Here is a 19,951-nt window from a genome sequence, read left to right on the forward strand (position 1 = left end):
CTCACATGGGACGTCATTCTCAGTGCATAAACTGGGGAAAGCTGGCCGGGGGGGACCACTGCTCGGGGACTGGCTGGGCATCGGTCAGTGGGTGGTGAGGAATTGCATTGTGCATCACTTGCTTTGTATATTATTATTATTTATTTATTTATTTATTTATTTCAATTATTAAACGGTTTTTATCTCAACCCACGAGTTTTTCCTCACTTCTACTCTTCCAATTCTCTCCCCCATCCCACTGTGTGGGGGGGGGAGTGAGCAAGCAGTTGTGGGGTGCTCAGTTGCCGACTAAAGTTAAACCACAACAAGGCGGCAGCCCAAGACTGGCCCTACAGACTTAAAGCTTAGCTGCCTTCTGGGACTCCCATTCAGATATGATAGGAAATGTCTTACCACAACAGACATTGAGTATGAAAAATATATTTATTTTTACATAATCTCCCATGAGGGAAATAACTGTGAATTGAAAAACTTCTCAAAGTTCGTTTCAGAGCTGTATTTATTTTTATGATTTTTACATCACTTCCTATCACTGTGTATCGCTGTTATTAACATGTGCAATTGTGTCAAGCTGTGGCATTACCAGCATGTCTAGGAGATACTGTTTTCTAGGAAAGGAAATTATATGTGCCAGCCAGTCACTGTCAGACTAGTTTTTAAAATAAAAATAAATTACTATTTCAGCTACTTCATTTGGCATGCTGATATTGGTCAAAATATTGTGAACTACTATTACAAAAACCAGCATACAAAGTGATATAAAATTCTAAACCAAGTTTGAAAAAATAAAATTTTCAAAATTAAAGTTTTCCAAAATGAAGAAGAGACAGAATTTCCACTGCTAATACATTTGAAAAATGCATACTTTCATTTTGAAGTGGACTGAAAACAAACATGAAAAGAGGTAGATGCTTCTTGAGAAATAATCTGTTGCAAGGCATTTCTGAGACGTGGTGGGTCCCCACCCCTTGCCCAGAGCCAAGGCAGGTGGGTGAGACATCGCCGGGAGGAGGAGGCAAAGGACAAACCAGGACGGGTATTATTGCAGGAGACGGGGGAAGGGAGAGACGAGGCAGCCTCTGCCCCTTCCCAGAATAACCTAAAAGGGAATGTTTTCTGTTTTAAGGTTACCTAGCACTTCTTCCAGGCCTGTCCCCCAAGACTGTTGTTTGACCACAAGTGTAGTACATGCTGGGCAAAGCCGAGGCATCCTTTTCAAGACCTCTTTTCTTCTTTCCTCTCTCCTTACAGTGATAATATCAAATACTGCGTTTAGAAAAGGGCAGGATCTAATATTGGACTTTATCTTCATATTAAAAGTTTACTGGACCTCAGGCAGAAATAATTCCAGTTCACCCTCAAGGTTTTTGATTTCAGATCTTACATTTCATGTATGAAAATGGAGATATGTCAGTACATCCCCTAAGTGGGCCCTCTGATAGTGATACCGGAAAAAAATTCATTTTGTATTAATACCTGGTCCAGGGACATATGAAATGTTTTACCTGTGTTGGCAGATTCCAGTTGCTGTGTAGTGTTTGTTTAGTGCTGAGCCTAGTACCAGGCACAAAAGACACAATCCATGACCACAAAAGTGTATTTCTTGCATTTCATTTCTTCAGGAGGAAGGAGGATTCTTGTTCTTTCAAGGCAAAAAGACATGATAAAGAAGATCTTTATTTAATAATGGAGGAACAGGCAGGAGGGAATAGGGCTAAACCCATTTATGGTGGTATATCTGAATGCTCTTGCAGCAGGTTGTTTTTTTAAATTAAATCCCTCACACTCAGTACAAGCTAGTCCACTTCAGAGATGAAAATGCATGTGATTGCCAGCATAAATCCTCTCCAGCCACAGCAGCCATAGAGGCTCCATGAAGGAAGGGGCATCTACACATCAAAAATGTGCGGTTTTGTACCATGGAGCCCTGGAGAGCCCCTCCTTTGAGTCAGTAATAAAAAACCACTTTTGTTTGCCAGGCAGCTGGGCATGTTCCTGCTCTGAGCAGGGCTTGGCTGTGACCTTCCCCTTCCCCGTTTCCATTCCACCAGGTTCTCACCGCTCCTCCTGCCCCAGCTACGCTCGCTGCACCCTGCCAGGCTCTGGCTGCGGTTCAGGGCAGGGATGGGCTTCGGTTTCGTGCTGCAGAGCAGCTGGCACGCCAGCACCAGGCAGGTTACAGCATCAGGTTGACACATGGGTAAGGAGGGTTTGGCTTTTGTCTGTGTGGCTTTGTCCCAGTCTTTGTCCCAGACTGGCTGTGAAATGTAGATATTTAACCAGTGCGAGCCTCAGACCCGGCTCTTCCCTTCACCCACGTATCCTCTGATCCATATTAAATGTGGAGCTTGTTGGGTAAAGATCCCTGGGTTTGGTTTTGGGTAGAGTTCGCTCGGTGCAGCTCTGATCCCAGCAAGGCACTGCTGTATTGTGAATGTGAAATCCTATGATATCGCTGCTATAAAATATAATCCTGTTCTCTTTAACCCAACAGTAGGGACTCTGCCCTGGTACAGTGCCTGCAAATTGAGAAACTTGTTGCATGGTTCCTTCATCTCTCATGATTGCAAAAAGGAGCAGTTATTGCTTTAAGGTGAAAGGAGATTTTGGCTAATAGCTTGTATAATAACCTCCCTAGGAGCAGTGATTTTAGTTGCCTAATACAGAATACGACTTGCCCTCTCCCATGGAGTTGCCTTTCAATGGACACTGTAATTCTCTTTTTTGGGGGGAGGATAGGGGTACCAACGTACCACAGCAGATTTCAGTTAGTTGTGCACACAGAGTAACAGTCCAGCAAAGACCAGAAATAAGGGCTAGGATTCTCTGCCTGTGAAGAGATGGGTGATCTCCTGTGTGCTGGATGCGAGGTGGCACTTGTGCCACTGCTGAGAGGTGATACCAAAGGCTGGGTCACACAGTGATGATGAAGTGCCCGTGTTGTAGGGTCAGCAAAAGTAGAGGGGAAGATGGAACGGAGGGGAAGGAGGCACATCGTGAGATTTGAAGCAAAGAATGTGCTGCGACCGGTGGAGGTCTTCTGAGTTACAGCCTGTTGCGGGGGAGACCTGAATCACTGCTGCCTGAAGAACAGGCTCAGGAAGGTCAGGTATATGCCCTTGGGAGCAGAATAACCATGTTACAGCTTTCACAACTTGGTAAGGTTAATAGCTTTCCCTTCTGCAAGGGAAGCTGGGGAGAGGAGCCCAGCTCCTGGATGCCATTCCTTATAGCTGGTCCAGGGCAGCGTTCATGCTCTTGAGGTTGCTTGTTTAAAGGGTGGAGTAGAGATCATTATTTTTGCAGAGTTTATGTTGTCTCTATTCTGTTGTCAGGCTTAGTTATGCCGGCACTCCCCTAATTGGGCTGTGTTCATTTCACGCATCATATCAGGCCCTAGTTTGTATATGACTTGGCAAAACCAGGCAGATCTTAACCTCCTCTTTCTTGGAGCCGCAAGACCTGGTATCTACAAAACTTTTCCAACAGCCAGTTGAAAGCATGGCTCTTGGCACATGCTCCTTAGCATAAACCAGAAACAAATTTCCAGGCTGTCTGACCAGATCTTGAATGTAACCTTTTGCAGGACTTTTCTGTGCAGCAGGCCTAAATGGAGAAAGCTGGTGGGCTGGCCAGTTACATTTATAGCTGATTTTTGGCATGGGTTTAATTTTATTAAATACAGATGTTACTCTGTGGTTTAGCTCCTAAATCTGTCTGCCTGAGAAAACAGCCACTTTCCCAGTGACTTGGTCTCAGTGGTTAGACCAAGAACTGGGCACTAAGCCATATTTATGTATACTGAGTTTCCACTGATGAATAATTTAAAATAGTTTTCAATGGCAGTGAAATGATAACTTGGAGCACAAATCCCATTCCTTCTTTCCAGTGATTTGTGGCTGCAGTTTGCAGAAACAGAAAGTTTGAGTTGCTTAGAGATATAAAAAGTTTCAAGAAATGAAAAACTTCTCATCTGATAGCCCTTCAGGTTTCCCCTCCCTTTTTTGTCAATGCTTTCAGAATCAGCAGGGCATGATAAGACATGCGGGCTTGGATCTACAGCCAAAATAACTGCAGCTGTGGTTTCCAGGTGAAGCTGGTGTAATGCTTGACTTTTCCCTAACTTTTTGTTTATTGTGATCATCTGAGAGGCTTCATCTCTGTACAAACAGTTCCAGAAACAAATAAGAGTTGTCTGGTCTATGATAGTTGAAAACTGCTGGTTTAGGAGGCACAGCAGTAGGACCTCACAGTCCTCTGTTGGTAAAAATAAAACCACTGAGCCAGTGTTGCCCTGTGCCTGTGGTCAGTGGTGGTTCTCCTTTGGTGTATCCAGAGGACAGAAAGTTCTGCTTGCTGATGTTGTTGGATGAGGCACCCTTTGCAATTCGTTGTGGTTGTTCTTGCTTTAGCCAAAGGTATTGGCTGTTATCCAGTAAGGAAAATTAAAATCTTGCCACTAGAAATTAGCCTCGTATTTTGGCCTTTAGGGTCACCGCCTCTGAGAGGGATGGATGGCTGTGGCAGGCCAGAGACTTTCCATTCAGTTCTGAACCATGTTCATAGCTATCTGGGGCCTTCAGAAATGGGTTGTCCTAGAAAACCTGCCCTTAGGTACCATATGATTTGGCACAGGAGGGCAATGCCTTGAGTGAGTTTCACTTGCTGTTCTGTTTCATGTCCCACTGCTTCGTGTTCCTGTGCCATCCCTAAGCTGTTTGCAGCTATTTGTGTGTCTCACATGCAAGCCATTCCTCTTGGAGAGTGCATCTCTCACCATGGTGAGAAGCCAGGCTCCTTTCCTTACTGGAGCAGATACATGTGTGGTTTCTTTCCAGGAGCATTTGAGATCCTTGAATTCAAATGCACGTGTCAAGTGCCTCTTCCCTGGCCGCACAGAACCTGGGGGCAGGCTGAGGAAGGGGGACGGCTCCTCTCTCCCCCAGTGAGCCCCGGGAAGAGCAAAGGAGCTCGCAGCATGTCCAGCTGCTGCCAGCAGCACTTGGATTTCTGTTTCTATGTGCAGTTCCCTTGAGGGCTGCCCTGCCTATGAAAAACAGAAAGTCACTGAGGACTTTAGGGACTCTCAGAAGCTGCCATGTAACCCTGAGGCTCTGCTGTGTGCCCTGTGTCTCACGTGCTGGCAAGGAAATAGATCCCCAAAGGGCTCCAGCCCAGAGTAGCAGTTCTGGATGTCCTTATGCCTCTCCATCCATTACGCATTTCCATAGCTCCTTCTGGCGAGGCAGCTGGGCAGACCTGCCGGCTGTGAGCAGCACGGACAATGTTGTCCCCTGCGAGTATTCAGCCTTTCGTTTCAGGGTCACCGCAGGTCCGTGGCTTGCTTGCGCGGCTCCACATAATGCACATGGTGCATGCAAACAGCTCTGCCCCTGCCCGCCGGTTCCCCTTCCCAGGAGCAGCACGGGCTCTGTGTGCGTGCCCCTGTAGCCCGGTATGTTTTCAAGCTTTGTCATCTATTTCTGTTTACATTAAAGCCATTTATCTTTTCTGTGGCATTATTCCAGGGCTAGACTTGGAGCCCCTGGGGAGGGGATAAGAGTAGCACTTACTGTATGGGAGGAAATGTGCGAGTGTTGGGAAGTTCTGTTTTTAACAAATAGCTTTATCTTTCGTCTGCTTTGATAATACTGGTTGTTCTCAGGAAAATTCCTAAAGGGGCACATAACACAATAGCTGAAGCCCTGCAAGCCTGGACCTCTTGAGCTCTGCTTCTGTTTTCCTCTGGGATACCAGACAAGTTACTCTGATCTCTCTGTACATTGTTCTCCCCATTGTGAAAGATGAGAAAAACGTGTCCGAGGAAAGCAGTGAAGGATTAAGCACTTTGAGGGTCTTGAATGAAGCCTCTGTGGTTGGTCTGAATCACCCAGTTGGGGCAGATGGGAGCTGATTCGAAAATGCCCGACACAGCTAAATGTGCCTGAAGAAAGGGAAAAGCACATTTACCTGCTAACATAGCTTTACATTAGTAATTAGAGGGCTTGATGAAAACAGCCCACAGAGAGAGACAAAAAAAATGATGATCTGAAAAACGGCTTAAAAATTAGGGATGCTGTGTTATTTTTAGGTTTACTGGAAGGAAAGGAGGAAGGATAGCAGTTCAATGCACTGAATAGCTTAGATGCTTGCTAACGCAAGAGTGAATAAACAGGAAGAACTAGATGTCTTAACACATAATTTAATAGGTGTGATAGACACGTGCTGGGATAACTCATGAGGCTGGAATATTAATAGAAAATAATAAAGCTTATTCTGGAAGGGTAACAGAGGTTTTCCTTGTATGTCCATGTGCTCTGAGATCCAGCGTGAAGAAAGAGATGAACAAATCGCAGATCTCTGAGTAATGCGACAAGGGTAAAGAACACAGGCATAGAAAACTAAGAAGGGCAGTCTTTTGTGGAAAAAAAATATATATATAGGTTTCTGAGAGAGAGGGCATGGCGGTAAATGAAGAATTCTAGCTATGTAGAGGCAGAGTTGGAGAGGACCATAGGGGAACACGACCTGTTCAGCTGGCACAGTATTTTGGTGCAGAGGTGGGTAATTTTTTGGAGCTAGAGAGGAGCCTGTTCCAGAACTGATTCCCTCCAACAGGGAGGAGCTGGCTGGTCCTGTGAAAGCAGGAGGGAGTGTAAACGGGAATGATTATGAAATGACAGTATGATACTTAGGAAGAAGTGACAATAGCAAAGTGTTCAAAATGGACTTCAAGAAGGAAATCTTCAGTAAATATGAAGAACTAGTAACTGAGATCTCATGGGAAGGAATCTGGGGTGGAGGAGAATTAAGCAGAGCTGTCGTTTCCTTATATAATTGATATTAAGGGCACAAGTATAAGTTATCATCTTTCAGGGAAAAGCTTAGAAGGGTGAGTGAAATGGCGAAATCACAAGCTCATCAACTCACTTCAGGCAGAGGAAGGATGCCTTAGAAAGTGCAAAGCAGCTTGTTTTATCCAGCACAAACTGTGTGGCAAAGGCTCAAAGTGAGAAAAAGCTACCGAGGACAATAGGCAAAGAGTGATAAAAGTTGTTCTGTAAGAGTTGGGATCTCTGGGGTTCTGTAACTCTTCTAGTAAGACAGAGATCAAAGACAGTTTATGTCTGCTACTCAGTGAAAAAAGCCTAAGCAAACAATGCTAAGGAATCTGGTTTGGGGGTGGGTTTGGGTTTTTTTTTTTTTTCAGACATCTAAATAACAGTTGCCAGAAACAGAGAAGGGGAGAGGTTTTGGGCTGGAACAGAGAGGGAATAGGTTGGCTAGGTAAGGAGAGCATGGCCTGGAACAACACTGCCTTTGAGAGTTTCTGGTGCACAGACAGGCAAAGTTCAGAAGACTGTGAAAAGAGCAAGCATAGCATGTATCTTGAAACAGGAGAAAAAGAAAAGCTGAGTGAGTATAGATGTATTGGCTTCACTTCTTGGGTAAAGGTTGAAACAATCCAACAAACTACTTCAAAATAACTAGAAGTGTGTGTGTGTGGAAGAGATGATTAACAGTCAGCAGTCCCAAAAAACTGCATCAAACCAAAATTAATTCTGTATTAGTGGTAGCCAGAGGGCTAGTGAAAAAGCCTTAGATAACTGTCATGTAACTTGACTGTCACTTATGGCATTTTCACAAGTAAACTGGAGATACATGCTCGAGATAAAATCACCATACAGTGAGTGCCAGACTTTTCAGAAAAAAAATACACTGACAATAGTTATCAATGACTGATTATGAAACTTGAGAGATTCATCAGGGATGTATTCTGAGTCTGGTATTCAATATTTTCTTCTACATCTTGGCTGGCAGAATAAGGAACACACTTAGTAAATCTGCAAATGGTACCACGCTGGCAGGAGCTACAAGTGCACTGAAAGATAGGATTAGAGTTGACTAGTTGGAGAAATAGTCTGAAAAAATTTGGATGCAGTTCAGCAAGGACAAATTAAAGATTTGCATTGCCTGATGAGGCATTGGCTCTGCCAGAAAGGATCTGCCAGAATGGATCATATTCTGGAACACTGGCAGCCGCATGCTGGTGGTGCATAAGGATATTATTTTAAATTACTTCTAGATGAATTCCCATGTCAAATATGCATTGTCTACAAGATAGGTAGTGTCCATTGTGCTCTGGTCAGCTTTGGTAAGGCCTCAGCTGCAAACTATGGCCCATTTTGGCCACTGCGCGTCCAGAATGAGGTGAACTAGCTGAGAAGCCCACTGGAGAGCAGCAAGAGTGATGCTACTTTGACAGACTGACCCATAAGAAGTGACTGAAGAAACTGGAGTTGCTTACCCTTGGGAAGAGAAGACTACAGTAAGGCATAACAGCCTTCAATACATAATGAACTCATCTGTGCTTTGCATCCTTTGCAAGTAGAAGAAGGAACTGAGGGGGAGCAGAAGAGCACTGTTGACCATCCCAGGAGAAGATATAATTTGTTTAAATCAAAGTAATGAGTTTTATGTCAGATAATGGGCAAAAAACTCCCCCAGGGGAAGGACACTACAGTCCTGGAATAGGCAGTCTGAAGAACCATCATCACTGGAGCTTTCTAGGATATTCATTGGGAGTGACAGGCACGACCCTGTCTTGAGGTAGAGGATAGATATGATGACCTTTTGAAATCCCTTCCAGTAGTTTTTGATTTCATGATAGCTATGGTGGTGATGTCCCATCTGTGGGATGATGCTAGGAGATGCACTTGTACTGGAGGAAGGGCGCTAACAGTAGGCTGATGGCAACAGCCCCAGAGACTTCAGGGGGAAGAGATGGAGCAGGGCAGGAATAGTGAGCACCACTAGTTAAGTGGTAATTCTTACCCAGGAGAAGGTGAATAACCTGTAAAACCAGTGCTGGCATTTGTGGGCAGAGGAGACTTGGAGTATGGACTTAGAGTGCTATGGTACCAGTCCACAGTGCTGCTCTATCAGTGTCACCAGCCTTTTCAATTCCCTGACATGGGGCGGTTAGCCCAGAGCACAGATTCCTGGAGACATTACCTTTTAAGCAGCTCTGCTTGTGTTTTCTGATACTTCATTCATATCTGTATTGACTCTGCTTACCTTCAAGCATGTCTGATGTGTTTCCTCTTCTTTACAGAGGAAGAGAGACAACTTCAAGCAAACAACCGGGATTTTAATCTGCAGTTTGAATATGCTGTAAGTAACCAGCATATGTTGTTTCATGCAGATGTAGTCACAGATGTAACTGCATCTGCTTCATGTCTTGAATGTTGTTTCAAGAGGGTGACGTGACTGCATGCTAGCTATGACTCTGCAAACAAGGCAAACATGTGCCAGATGAACCATCAGAGAGTTCATTGTTGAGTCAACCATAGGGAGCTCTACCTTTGGAGTCAACCCTGCGAATGGGCAGTTGAAGGAGAACTAATGCTGGAAAAGCGTAACACGGTGACTTTACATACTTCCAGAAAATTATTTGTGAGTCAAAGTGTTTGCGGGATCAGGCTCCAAGGCCTTTCAATAAAGGAACCTGTGGGGAGTTTTCTGTTGGAAACATGTCTCCATTTAAAGTAAAACATGAAAGGAAATGTGTCAGTTCCTCAGCTCTTGCAGTGAAATCCTCTCTGGCAGGAAGGTTTTGAATCTGGCCTTTCTGGCTTCCTGCCAGCTTTATTTCCAGCTCCTTAACAGCCTACTTAGGTTCACACTGTGCCATGAAATCTGTGACTCCAAGGAGCATCATGACACGGCCTGGCTGTGACCCAGGTCTGCCAGGCTACGGTGCCAGGCAGCCCCTTTGGCAACTTGATTTCCAAAGCTTGTGGACCATTTGCTGACACTGTGTGCAGAGGAGGGCTAGCTCAGTTGCTAGACCTGTGCTGCCTGGCTGCAGGGTCATCTCCTCCTTGAGGTGATTCTGAAGCTGCATTCTTTCAAAGTGTTTGCAGCTGCCAACTGATAATTGAAATTAATTTTGTGAATTTTTGTCTTCTGCATATCTGAATACCAGTGGTGAAATTCATCCTCCAGTTTTACTCAGAGCTCCTTTGAATCGTGTTTTGTTTAGGAACATCACAAGTATTTTCTCGTTAAAGAACTGGAAAAACTTGACATTTCAGATCACTGTAATTTCTCATGAGATAGAAAGTCTGACTTGCCAAAAGCTTTGAGTAAAGATCTTAATGTAACTGATCTGTTGGCATCATGAACTGGATGGTTTTCAGTGGTCACCTTTCATTCATGAACTAACCAACACAGGTTAGAGACTTCCTAGGTACAGAGCTGCTGCACATGTCCTGAATATGAAATGCGTTGTAGTTAATACATGTAAAGGACTATGCAGCACGAATGCCTTATCAAGCCTGGTGATTTAAGACTGGGAAAGCGCATTTGATTTGCACAGAACCTGCCAGTAGAGTACTGGGGTGGGTATTGCCACTATGAACGGATTTGTGATCTTTCATTGAATGACTGCAATGTAAACTACGTGCAGCGGTGGGTCAGGGAAGCCAGAGGGAGAGGTACAATAATGTCAGGATAGAGACAACAAGTAACTCTTCTGGTTCTGAGCCTATTTCTGTGAAAAGCCATTCATAAGGCTGACTTTGCATGTCACTGCTTCCCAGCTGATTGCTTGCCTGCCCAAGGATTTGCAAATAACCAAAATTAAGGAGAGCTCTGGAGGGTTTCCATGAGAGTCTATTGATTAGGTGTGAAAATGGGGGCAGCCAAAAAGCCAGCTCAATATAATCTGTTAAAACTTGGCAGTGAGTTTCAGTAATCCACCCCCTCATTTTAGTCAGCTGTGGCTCGTGATTTCTGGAGTGCAGTGTAGACTGAGGCTTAGGGAATCTAGAAAACTGTCCAGAAAGAGCCAAGCCTTGAAGTGGTGAGTGGGTGGTGAGGTACTAAAAGACTTTAAGTGGTGATGCAAGCACTACCCTAACTGTACGGGGCTGCACATCATGTCCTGGGCTGCTTATTTCCAGTAAGTCCTGGCAAAAGTTCAGTTTATTAAACCCACATTACCATGGTGTATAAAAAGGACTAACCTTGCTCATAAATTACTTCAGATCCCATGCTATAGATTGCTGGGTGCATCTGGAGATGCCAAAAAGGGACATAGTCTGCCGGTATCCTCCCATCAACATATGCATGATGCTCCTGCAAGTTAGCTCTGCTGGTCCTGTAGTCCACTGCAAGGGTCAAATCTGGGCCCCTTCCTCATGCTCAGATTTGTCTGAACATAGTAGGGTTGCACTGCTAAGCACTAGGATGTGGTCCAGGGGGACCAAGACTGTCCGAATGCCAGAGCCTGCCCTGGGGTGCTCAGGCACAGCAGCTATTAGGCTCAGTTGTCTCTCAGCATGCTGACATTTTCTGGACAGAGTAATTTCTATCGCCTGCAGTCACAGTCCTCCCTCAATGTGTCTTACCACCCTCATGTATTTAGACCTGTGTACAAGCAAACAACAGAAGTGTTTGGACTGTCTGTGCTTCATTGTGGTGCTCAGCTCTTTGGGACATGAGAATCGGCATACATGGGCAGCCACACGGTGATTTCAGTCTTCTTTATAGAGCCAGAAGGAGAACAACTGTCCTCCAGCTCTCGGTCCCACAGTAAGGACCATTAGTCCTTGTCCTCCTCCACAGGAGTCTTGTCTTCTCTTGAAGCACAAGGAAGGTTGCACCAATAGCTATTCCAGCCAGATAAAAGGGACAACGGGCAGAAACTGGAAGGAAACCCAGCAATAAAACAAAGCTTAGAAAGTATTGTAGACAGTGAAAGCCACAGGAGTGAGGTTTACTTTACTTGGTAACTTAAGGCCATGTTAGCCATAAAACCTATAGAACAGGTTTTTGTAACAAGAAGTGAGGCGGTAAATGTTTCCTTAGGGTGAGGCAGTTGCTGAGAAAGGCCAGTAAGGAAAAGAAAGGGAAATGCAAACAGAGGTGCAGTGTATTGCCTTACTGCTGCGGCCAGGCTGTATGTCACAGCTGGTGTGAAGGTTCAAGCCTTTCACTAAGAAGAGAGTGTCTATTATGTAGGCACAGGTCAAAGGTACAGAGATGCTTTATCCTCGTTTAGTCTCAGTGAGAACAGGGAAGTGGGAACATACAATCAGGGGTGGGTGTGTTGTCCCTGAATAGTTGGTGGTTATCTTCCCTTCCCAGTACAAAGTCTACAGGATATCTGTGAAGGGAGAAGAGAGGAGCTGAGAAAGACTTGAAAACTCTATTGTGTGTGGAGTCTGACAGAGTCTGACATCAGCTCTGGCAGCTGCTGAAAGCTGGTCCTCCTGGTATGAAGCAAGACTCCTGAATATGCTCAAACCAGCTTTGCAGGAACCTGACGCTGCACCGTGGAAAGCCGTGTCTGCCAATGCATGCAAGGGCACGTCCAGATCCATCACACTTGGACTTGCAGGAGACTTCGGAGGGCAAATTCCCTCCCAGAGCTCATCAGAAAATATGTGAGAGGCCAAGCTGCAGTGTGTCCCTGCCACGCTGCTCCAGCCACGGAGCCTCTTTAGCTGAGCACCGGCTGGGCAGGAGGGTTGGACAGTGCGGGAGGCTGGACTGGTAGGGTAGGATGAGGATAAAAGGTGGATAGGAGCTGCACGTAGTGGAAATCCCCTTAACACAGAGGCTTCACGGTGAGGCCAAGGGACAGTTTCAGAGGAAGAACTGAATGCGCCCCGTGGGCATATGAGATGTGTCATGTAGTGGGCTAGAAGATCGGGGTGGTCTCCTTCATCTGGGTGAACAGAGGCAGCACAGACTGAGAGGGAAGCATCTCTTATCTGAAGAAGCCTCTTACGTGTCTTCTGATGATTTTTGCTGTGATTAAATAATAAGAGGTGCTGTGGTTAAGGGCAGCAGCTTCAAGCAGTGGCAGTGCTTGGGTAGGTCAGGATTTATTTGGTCTTAGTGTGAAGACTGAAGCTGAAACTAGAGCTCTCAGACTGGTGCAACCCCAGACATCCTTGGCCTTATCCTGCACAGCAAGAACACAGTAGCTTAGAAAATAAAACAAACTTTAAAACGAAGTGCTGTGCAGATCTGGAAGGGCTGAGTGTGAAGGTAAGTACTACCCACCAGCTCACAAAATTAGTTAGGAATGACTCAGAAACCAAGTGTGAATGAGTGGCATGCAAAGGCACTTAGTGCAGCACAAAAATGGACTCAATATAGGTCAGTAAAAATGAAAAGTCAAGTCCTAATCCTGTGTTTATTCACACTGCAGACAGGAAGATCCTTCCTGACTTCAGTAAGAGATTTGCCTGTGTAAAGACTGAAATAAAGTGAAAAGCAGGGTGCCAGATATGGTCCAGCAAGATTTAAGGGCTTTAATCAAGGTTCTTACGTGAGGCGATTCAATCTGGCTGCACTCTCCCCAGCCTGTCTGCACTGTCCCAAGCACAGCTGCAGAGGGGACTGCCCCGTGTGGGTCCACAACGATGGGCTCTCTGTCTGTCAACACTCTGGAGAAGAAAATATCTTCTGAAGGCTTTTAATGTTTGCTCTGATCCCGATTCCCTTTTATTTCTTCGCTTTCACGTTGGAATTTAGCACAGCTGCACTGGGACGTCACGAAGGGCTGTGAAAACAGCTTTGAAATTGGCTTTCAGACAATAGGAGAGGAAATGTAGGGCCCATGAGTCAATGACAAATTTCATCTTGGATCAGGATCTAGGGTCAAACCAGCATCCTTTCTGCAGGACCAGCAGCGACTAGTCTGCTTGGACTCTGCTTTTGTTCTCCCTGGTCACCTGATGGATTCTCTAGTGAAATAGGAGGGATGTATATAACTTCTTATGGCCAATACACATCGCCCTGGGCTGGATTGGCAGCTGGGTTCTTATCTCTTTGAAATTTAGTCGGAGAGCAAGGAGCTTCAGTAGTGGGCTCGGACTCTGCTCTACCTCCTCTGCTTGCGTGCTTTGATCTGAGAAGGATGCCTGGTGGGTTATCCTCAAGGGCCTTGTCAGTGTGGTCAGGATGGTGGCAATGGCTGCGCTCTCTTCCTGTCTCAACCTGCAAATGTTTCCCAGTGTTCACCACGCTCAAGGCTGAAGGGAGTGTAGTCTGATCATGCGAAAAGTGGTCTGAGTAGCCCCTGAAGGAATAGCTACAGCAGCAACCTGCCCTGCTCCTTCTGCATTTAGGAAGCTGTTAGCTGGATTCATCTGAAGGCCAGCTGAGGCACTGCCAGGGAGCACCCAGAGTAGGGCTGCCCTACCAGAGGGGACAAGCTGGGAGCTGAGGGTGACCCCAGCGTGGGCAATGCCTTCACTGACCAGGGTGCAGTCCTGCAGCATTTGGTCGGGGTGGACAGAGCAGGATAATAGTAATGGGGCCCATCCTGACCATCCCAGACAAGGTGAGGTGATGAACCAGGGTCCATCTAGGGAGCCCAGTCAGGAGCAGTGGGAAAGGGGGCTGAAGACAAGACTACACCATAGGTCCAAGGTCCATCCAGGAGGCAGAGCTGGATAGGTCCATCTGGGAAACTAGGACAGATGTCAGGCTGGAGACTGGTACTCCTACAACGTAGCTCAGGCAAGGACTGAAGGCCCATGGCTGGGCTTAAGTGAGCTCTTGAGCCCTCGACAAGAGTTGTGGATGGAGATGCCAGGTGAGGTCAAGGCCCTTAAGGCATATTAGGGCCCTGACAAGCACAGAAAAGTTGAGCTGTGCCAGACATGAGCTGCAGTCAAGTCCATAGACTCCTTTGGGCCAAGTGCCCCACTCATCATCTTAGCTTAAACCTCATCGAGACAAAACTCCTACTGTACTGGTTGGGAGTCTGGTTGTGTGAGACCTTAATGAACAGGGTACGGTGGTTTGGAATTTGCCTCCTCTGCACCACTCAGCAGTGCCCTGCCCTCCCCTTCCCTTCTCCTCTGTGCCTGGCAGCAGCTTCAGGTACTGAGCTGAGCAGAAGAAGGCAGCAGTGTAGTTGAAGGAGATGACTAAGAGACAAGATCTTCAGATCCTGTACTTGGCCTGTCTGTGAGTGATGGTGTGAGGTCTTCAAGCCATGCCACCTCCATCTGCCTCTGTGTCCTTCTCTGCACCACCATGATGAGGACACTCACCACAGTGATGACTAACTGCTCTGTAACGGGATGACACCAGGCAGAGGGAACAGCATAGGAAAATACAAACAGTGACTACATTTTCCTAGAGGTTTTCCTGGAATACCCAATGTGTGATGGGATCCTGGAACTCACTTCATTACTGCTGCCAAGAGGGGGTCGAGGGGTTACATATGTAAGAATTTCCCAAAGCTGTTAAAAAGAAAAAAAAAAGAAGAAAAAAGAAGAAAGAAGAAGAAGAAAGAAGAAAAAAGAAGAAAAAAGAAAGAGGATTGTGGGTTGGATATAGATCTTTTTATTTCTGGTGTTTGGCCAGTCTTTTACTTCTGGGAGTCAGGATGAGGTCTTTACAGGGACCAGATGAACCCCATCAGCATCCTGTTGGCCTTTCTCAGTTTTCTGTTGAGTTGGGGCTGCTGCCCACCATCAGGAATAAGGCAGTGAACTTGGTAGGCTTAAAACTGATTTGGTCTGACTATTCTGTACTCCCTATGAAAACAAAGCCTCCGTGGCACCACATGGCCTGTTACATGAGTTTATTAAATACACCCTTGAGCACATTCACAGCCTGATGGTCACATTTCTGCATACGGCATCTGCGTGCTTTCAAATTGCACTGCTGCAGTTAAGCAAAGTGCCATTGAACTGCACTCCTGCCGCCTCCTTGCAAAGTTTTATCAAAAGCACCTGGGAAAGCCGTTTCTGTTTCTCAACTGCTTCATCGGCCTGTACCTTGTGCTACACAGGTACCTTGTGCTGCCCAGGTACCAGTGAAATTGTCAGGTGTTGTGCACAATACCTCCCTGCGGGATTGCCAAGGTTTTGTTAAAATTTGCTTTGGGCCAGGTTGTCCAGCTGCTAGAAACTAATATATCACTGAGCCATGGGTATAAATTCAGATGGTCAATACCCTGCCATACCCTGCCTTTTCTGGGTATCACCCTTTAGCCCCTGTAATCTAGCCACAAAAGCAGCAGTGCCTCTTATTTCCAGTGACTTTTATGGCGAGGAGATGATTTGTTTGCTCAGCGAACAAAGGTAGGAGCCATCTGCTGAGCATTTGCCTGCGGTCGGACGTCACAGGCGGGCTTCTGAAAACACCCCCAAAATAACAGCTCATCCGCCAGATCTGGACTTGTGTAACTGTGGCGCGATGAGCACTATTCTTAGGGACAGCATTTCGGTGGAGTCACACCTCCAGGAGGTGTGAATCTAGCCCCTGAAAAGAGCAGATGAGAATAATCCCTCACCCACAGACAATGTTGCTCTTGTGTCAAGCTTCGCATCTGGAGAGCTTGAGGCTGATGGTGGGCAACCACTCTCGAGCCTATTCATTTAGGACACGGGCGCATGCGGGGGCTGCCCATGGTCAACCAGAAGTCTAGGGCAGATCTGGGAGTAAGTGTAAAGCTCCCAATTCCCATCTTTGTGCTTGGCCCATAGAGCTGCTTTTCTTAGATGTTTGATTTCTATAAATCTATAGGAGAAGCAGAAGTTCCTGTAAGGCCTCTTAATTCTGCTTCAAAGATATTTCCTCTCCATCACTTTTCCCATATGGGAGTCTCCCTCACTGAAGGCAGAGCATGGGGGAGGTAAGGCAGATGATGCGTTAGAAGCATTGATTATAAAATGATGGCTGTCTATGCACTGTTTAACACACTGCAGTGCTGCAGGTTCCTGTAGTACTCCTCCTATCCCAGAGTCAGGTTCTGGTACAGCTCTAAAGGAGTGACAGTGTGTGATGGTGTTAAGCATCACGGCGTAGGATAAGATCAAAAGCAGAGGCCAACTGAGATTTCCCTGTAGTCGACCGAGAGCCTGAGCTGTCAAAGGCCTGGAGTATTGCATGAAAACATAAATGATACCTTACACAGAGTTTCAGCTGTATCTGTGACGTGGGAATGCAGAGCTTTGAATTGGAAAGGCTGAAGTTTTCCCTAGTTTGTTTTTATCATTTAATATTGATATTTTAACCCCTGAGGGCCATGAACAAGTTACTTGTTGAATTAGAAATCTTCATAGTGATTATGAGGAATTCTTTTTGCCTGGTGCTTAGTTTTAGTTATAGATTCTAGACTAATAAGAAGATCCACTATAATACTCCCTGTCCTTACCCTGAGGTGTGTAGTGTCCCAGTGTCCCAAAAGACAGTGTGTATCAAACAATATCATGATCCTGAACTACTACGGAGAAAATATTGGATGTCCAGATTCCTGCAGTTAAGCATTTGGAAGCTGTTATGTCTGGGTTTTTTACCATGCCTAATGGCAATAGGAAACAAAATGAATGGCTCTGGTTCATTCAGTGGTTTTCCTGACGTAACTGATGGACAGAAATAGAAGGCAGGAATTGAAATAAACCACTCCCATTCTTTTCTTATCCCCCTCTGAGATTTTTGCAGGCAAAGATCTATAAACTTTACGTGAGTGTTTACTGAGTAGTTTTTCCCATGTTGTATGTGACCCTCCGAAATCTGTTGACGCACAAAGGTCGGGTCCCCTGTACTTACTTTTTCCTGCAGCCACTGTCTTCTATTTTTTTAAGTAAGTGGCCGTGACATTTTTTCTTCAGATTAGTGGGCAGGGAGCATCTTTAGATCCAGTTTTTATTAAAAAATCTGCCAGAATCTCTGTCTGGTGGACCCAGACTTGTCAAGCAATTTAGTTCTCTGTATGTTGGGTTTGCAGAGGATGCTGCTATTCCATTGCTTCCGTCTTAGCAGTGTCTGTGGAGCCTGTGTGCAGCACATATCCCATGGTGAAGAATTTTGAAATAAACTACATTAACTATGTGTCATGACATTTAGATCACAGGCAGAGTTAACCACACCCGGAGATGGCTACATGATGCCAGGAGACAGGCAATATTGTTTATAAGATGATCACTGATAAACATCTTTTCTTGCTGGAGTGCAATCAATGGGAGGATTTGGCTAGCTCTTCCATAAAGGGCGTTTCCATCTCTGCTCTTTTAGAGACTTGTTCATTGGCTTCTACAAGGGATAAAACATGAAGTTAATGCTGAAGAATGTTGCTGTACTTTGTGTCTGGACATAGCAAAATCCAGTAACTGCCTAAAATGGAATAGCTTCCCCCATACACACCTTACGGTGGTAATCTTACATAATTAGTTTAATGGTGGAAACATGCTGATGTGTATCAGTTTAGGTGTCTGGACTAATGCATGGATTGGAAGTGGCCTGTGATTCATACCTAGTAGCTCCTGTCCTCCCACCAGCTTAGCAACATCTAAAGGCTATTACAATACTACAATCACAATTTTCTCTTCCATTGAACCAGCAAATCCATTACTGAATGAAGGTGCACTGTGTAATATCTGCCTCCTTGTGCTGTCACACCTTAGGTTCTCTGGGAGGGGGTTAATAGCCATCTTCCGGAGAGCTTCTAGGAGGGAAATTTTAGATGTGCTGGCAACAGATGGCATACATGCTTCCAGGACTGTCCTGGTTTTGGCAGGGATAGAGTTAATTTCCTTCCTAGTAGCTGCTACAGTGCTGTGTTTTGGATTTAGGATGAGAACAATGTTGATAACACACTGATGTTTTAGTTGTTGCTGAGCAGTGCTTGCACTAGTCAAGGACTTTTCAGCTTCCCATGCTCTACCGACTGAGAAGGCCGGAGGTGCACAAGAAGCTGGGTGCACAGCCAGGACAGCTGACCCCAACTGGCCAAAGGGACATTCCATACCATGTGACGTCATGCTCAGTACATAAACTGGGGAAAGCTGGCCGGGGGGGTCACTGCTCGGGGACTGGCTGGGCATCGGTCGGCAAGTGATGAGCAATTGCACTGTGCATCACTTGCTTTGTGTATTCTTTTATCATTATTACTATTATTATTATTTCCCCTTCCTTTTCTGTCCTATTAAACTGTCTTTACCTCAACCCATGAATTTTACTCTTTTTCCTTCCGCTGTGTGGTGCTCAGTTGCCGACTGAGGTTAAACCACGACAAGGACTAAACCTGGATGACTTCTTGAAAAACTTCATATGAAAAGAAAGTCTAGCACACCTAAAACCTGAAGGGACAGCCCAAGCTGGTGGGCTCAGTGTGATGGATTGAGCCTGTCTTTCAGATGGCAAGAACTGGACCAGAGTGCTCTGATCTTCGGGGAAGAAAACACCCAGTTCTGTAATGTTGAGCTTGGGTCTTTCTCTGGTTTGAAGAAGGCAGATAGGGGAGCAGCCATCGCTTGTGGTGGAGGGGCCGTCTGCAATCAGAAAAGAAAACTGGAAATAGGGAACAAAACTGCAACTCACTTACTGAAATAGTGAGTTCTTATATTAGTGGCTGTTTGCACAACACCACATTCAAGTGATCTTTGTGGAATAGAAACAAGCCACCTCTCCAAGTTGCTGAGCTGAGAGGCTGCTGAATCAACTGAAAATAATGTCATGTTCTGCTCCTGGGAGGACATATAGCTCCTGTGGTGTCGTCCAGCCAAATGGTGCTTCAAAGTCTCAGACAAGTTACAGATAATTGGCCTAGTGTGTGTTTTCTAACACTGCTTTGTAGATGCTACCAGCAAAATTGTTGTGTCCTGGTTAGTTTTTAATGCAATTCGTACATTGCATAAGTAGGAAGGCTATTAATAAAGGGAATATGCATCTCTGTTGGTGAGCGACTACATGTACCTGCATCTACCTGCAGTTGCACTGACATAAACTGAGCATCATGTTTTCACCAGTTCCGAGAGGAATTCTGTTTGTTTGTCCAGGCTTGGCATGATTGTGTGGGGGAAAAGGAAATGTTTTTTGAGCTGCTCTTGGAAACAATGCTATTGCTAAATATAAGCAAGTAAAAACACAGTTGAAATGGGTTGTGCTGTAATTTTGTTTCCTGTTTTACCAA

The 19,951-nt window shown here is 45.5% G+C and overlaps 1 protein-coding gene across 1 annotated transcript in view; it reads left to right on the plus strand.

The window, feature by feature from the left end:
* Positions 1 to 19,951, plus strand: part of LOC103922307 (phospholipid-transporting ATPase ID-like) — a 74,856-nt gene that overhangs the window by 10,109 nt on the left and 44,796 nt on the right. The window contains exon 3 of the mRNA XM_009330418.1: positions 9,116 to 9,174. Coding sequence (XP_009328693.1) covers positions 9,116 to 9,174 — 59 coding nt within the window. The remainder of the gene's footprint in view (positions 1 to 9,115; positions 9,175 to 19,951) is intronic.

The sequence above is a fragment of the Pygoscelis adeliae genome, unplaced genomic scaffold (genome assembly GCF_000699105.1).
Source record: "Pygoscelis adeliae isolate BGI_AS28 unplaced genomic scaffold, ASM69910v1 Scaffold628, whole genome shotgun sequence".
NCBI classification, from domain to species: domain Eukaryota; kingdom Metazoa; phylum Chordata; class Aves; order Sphenisciformes; family Spheniscidae; genus Pygoscelis; species Pygoscelis adeliae.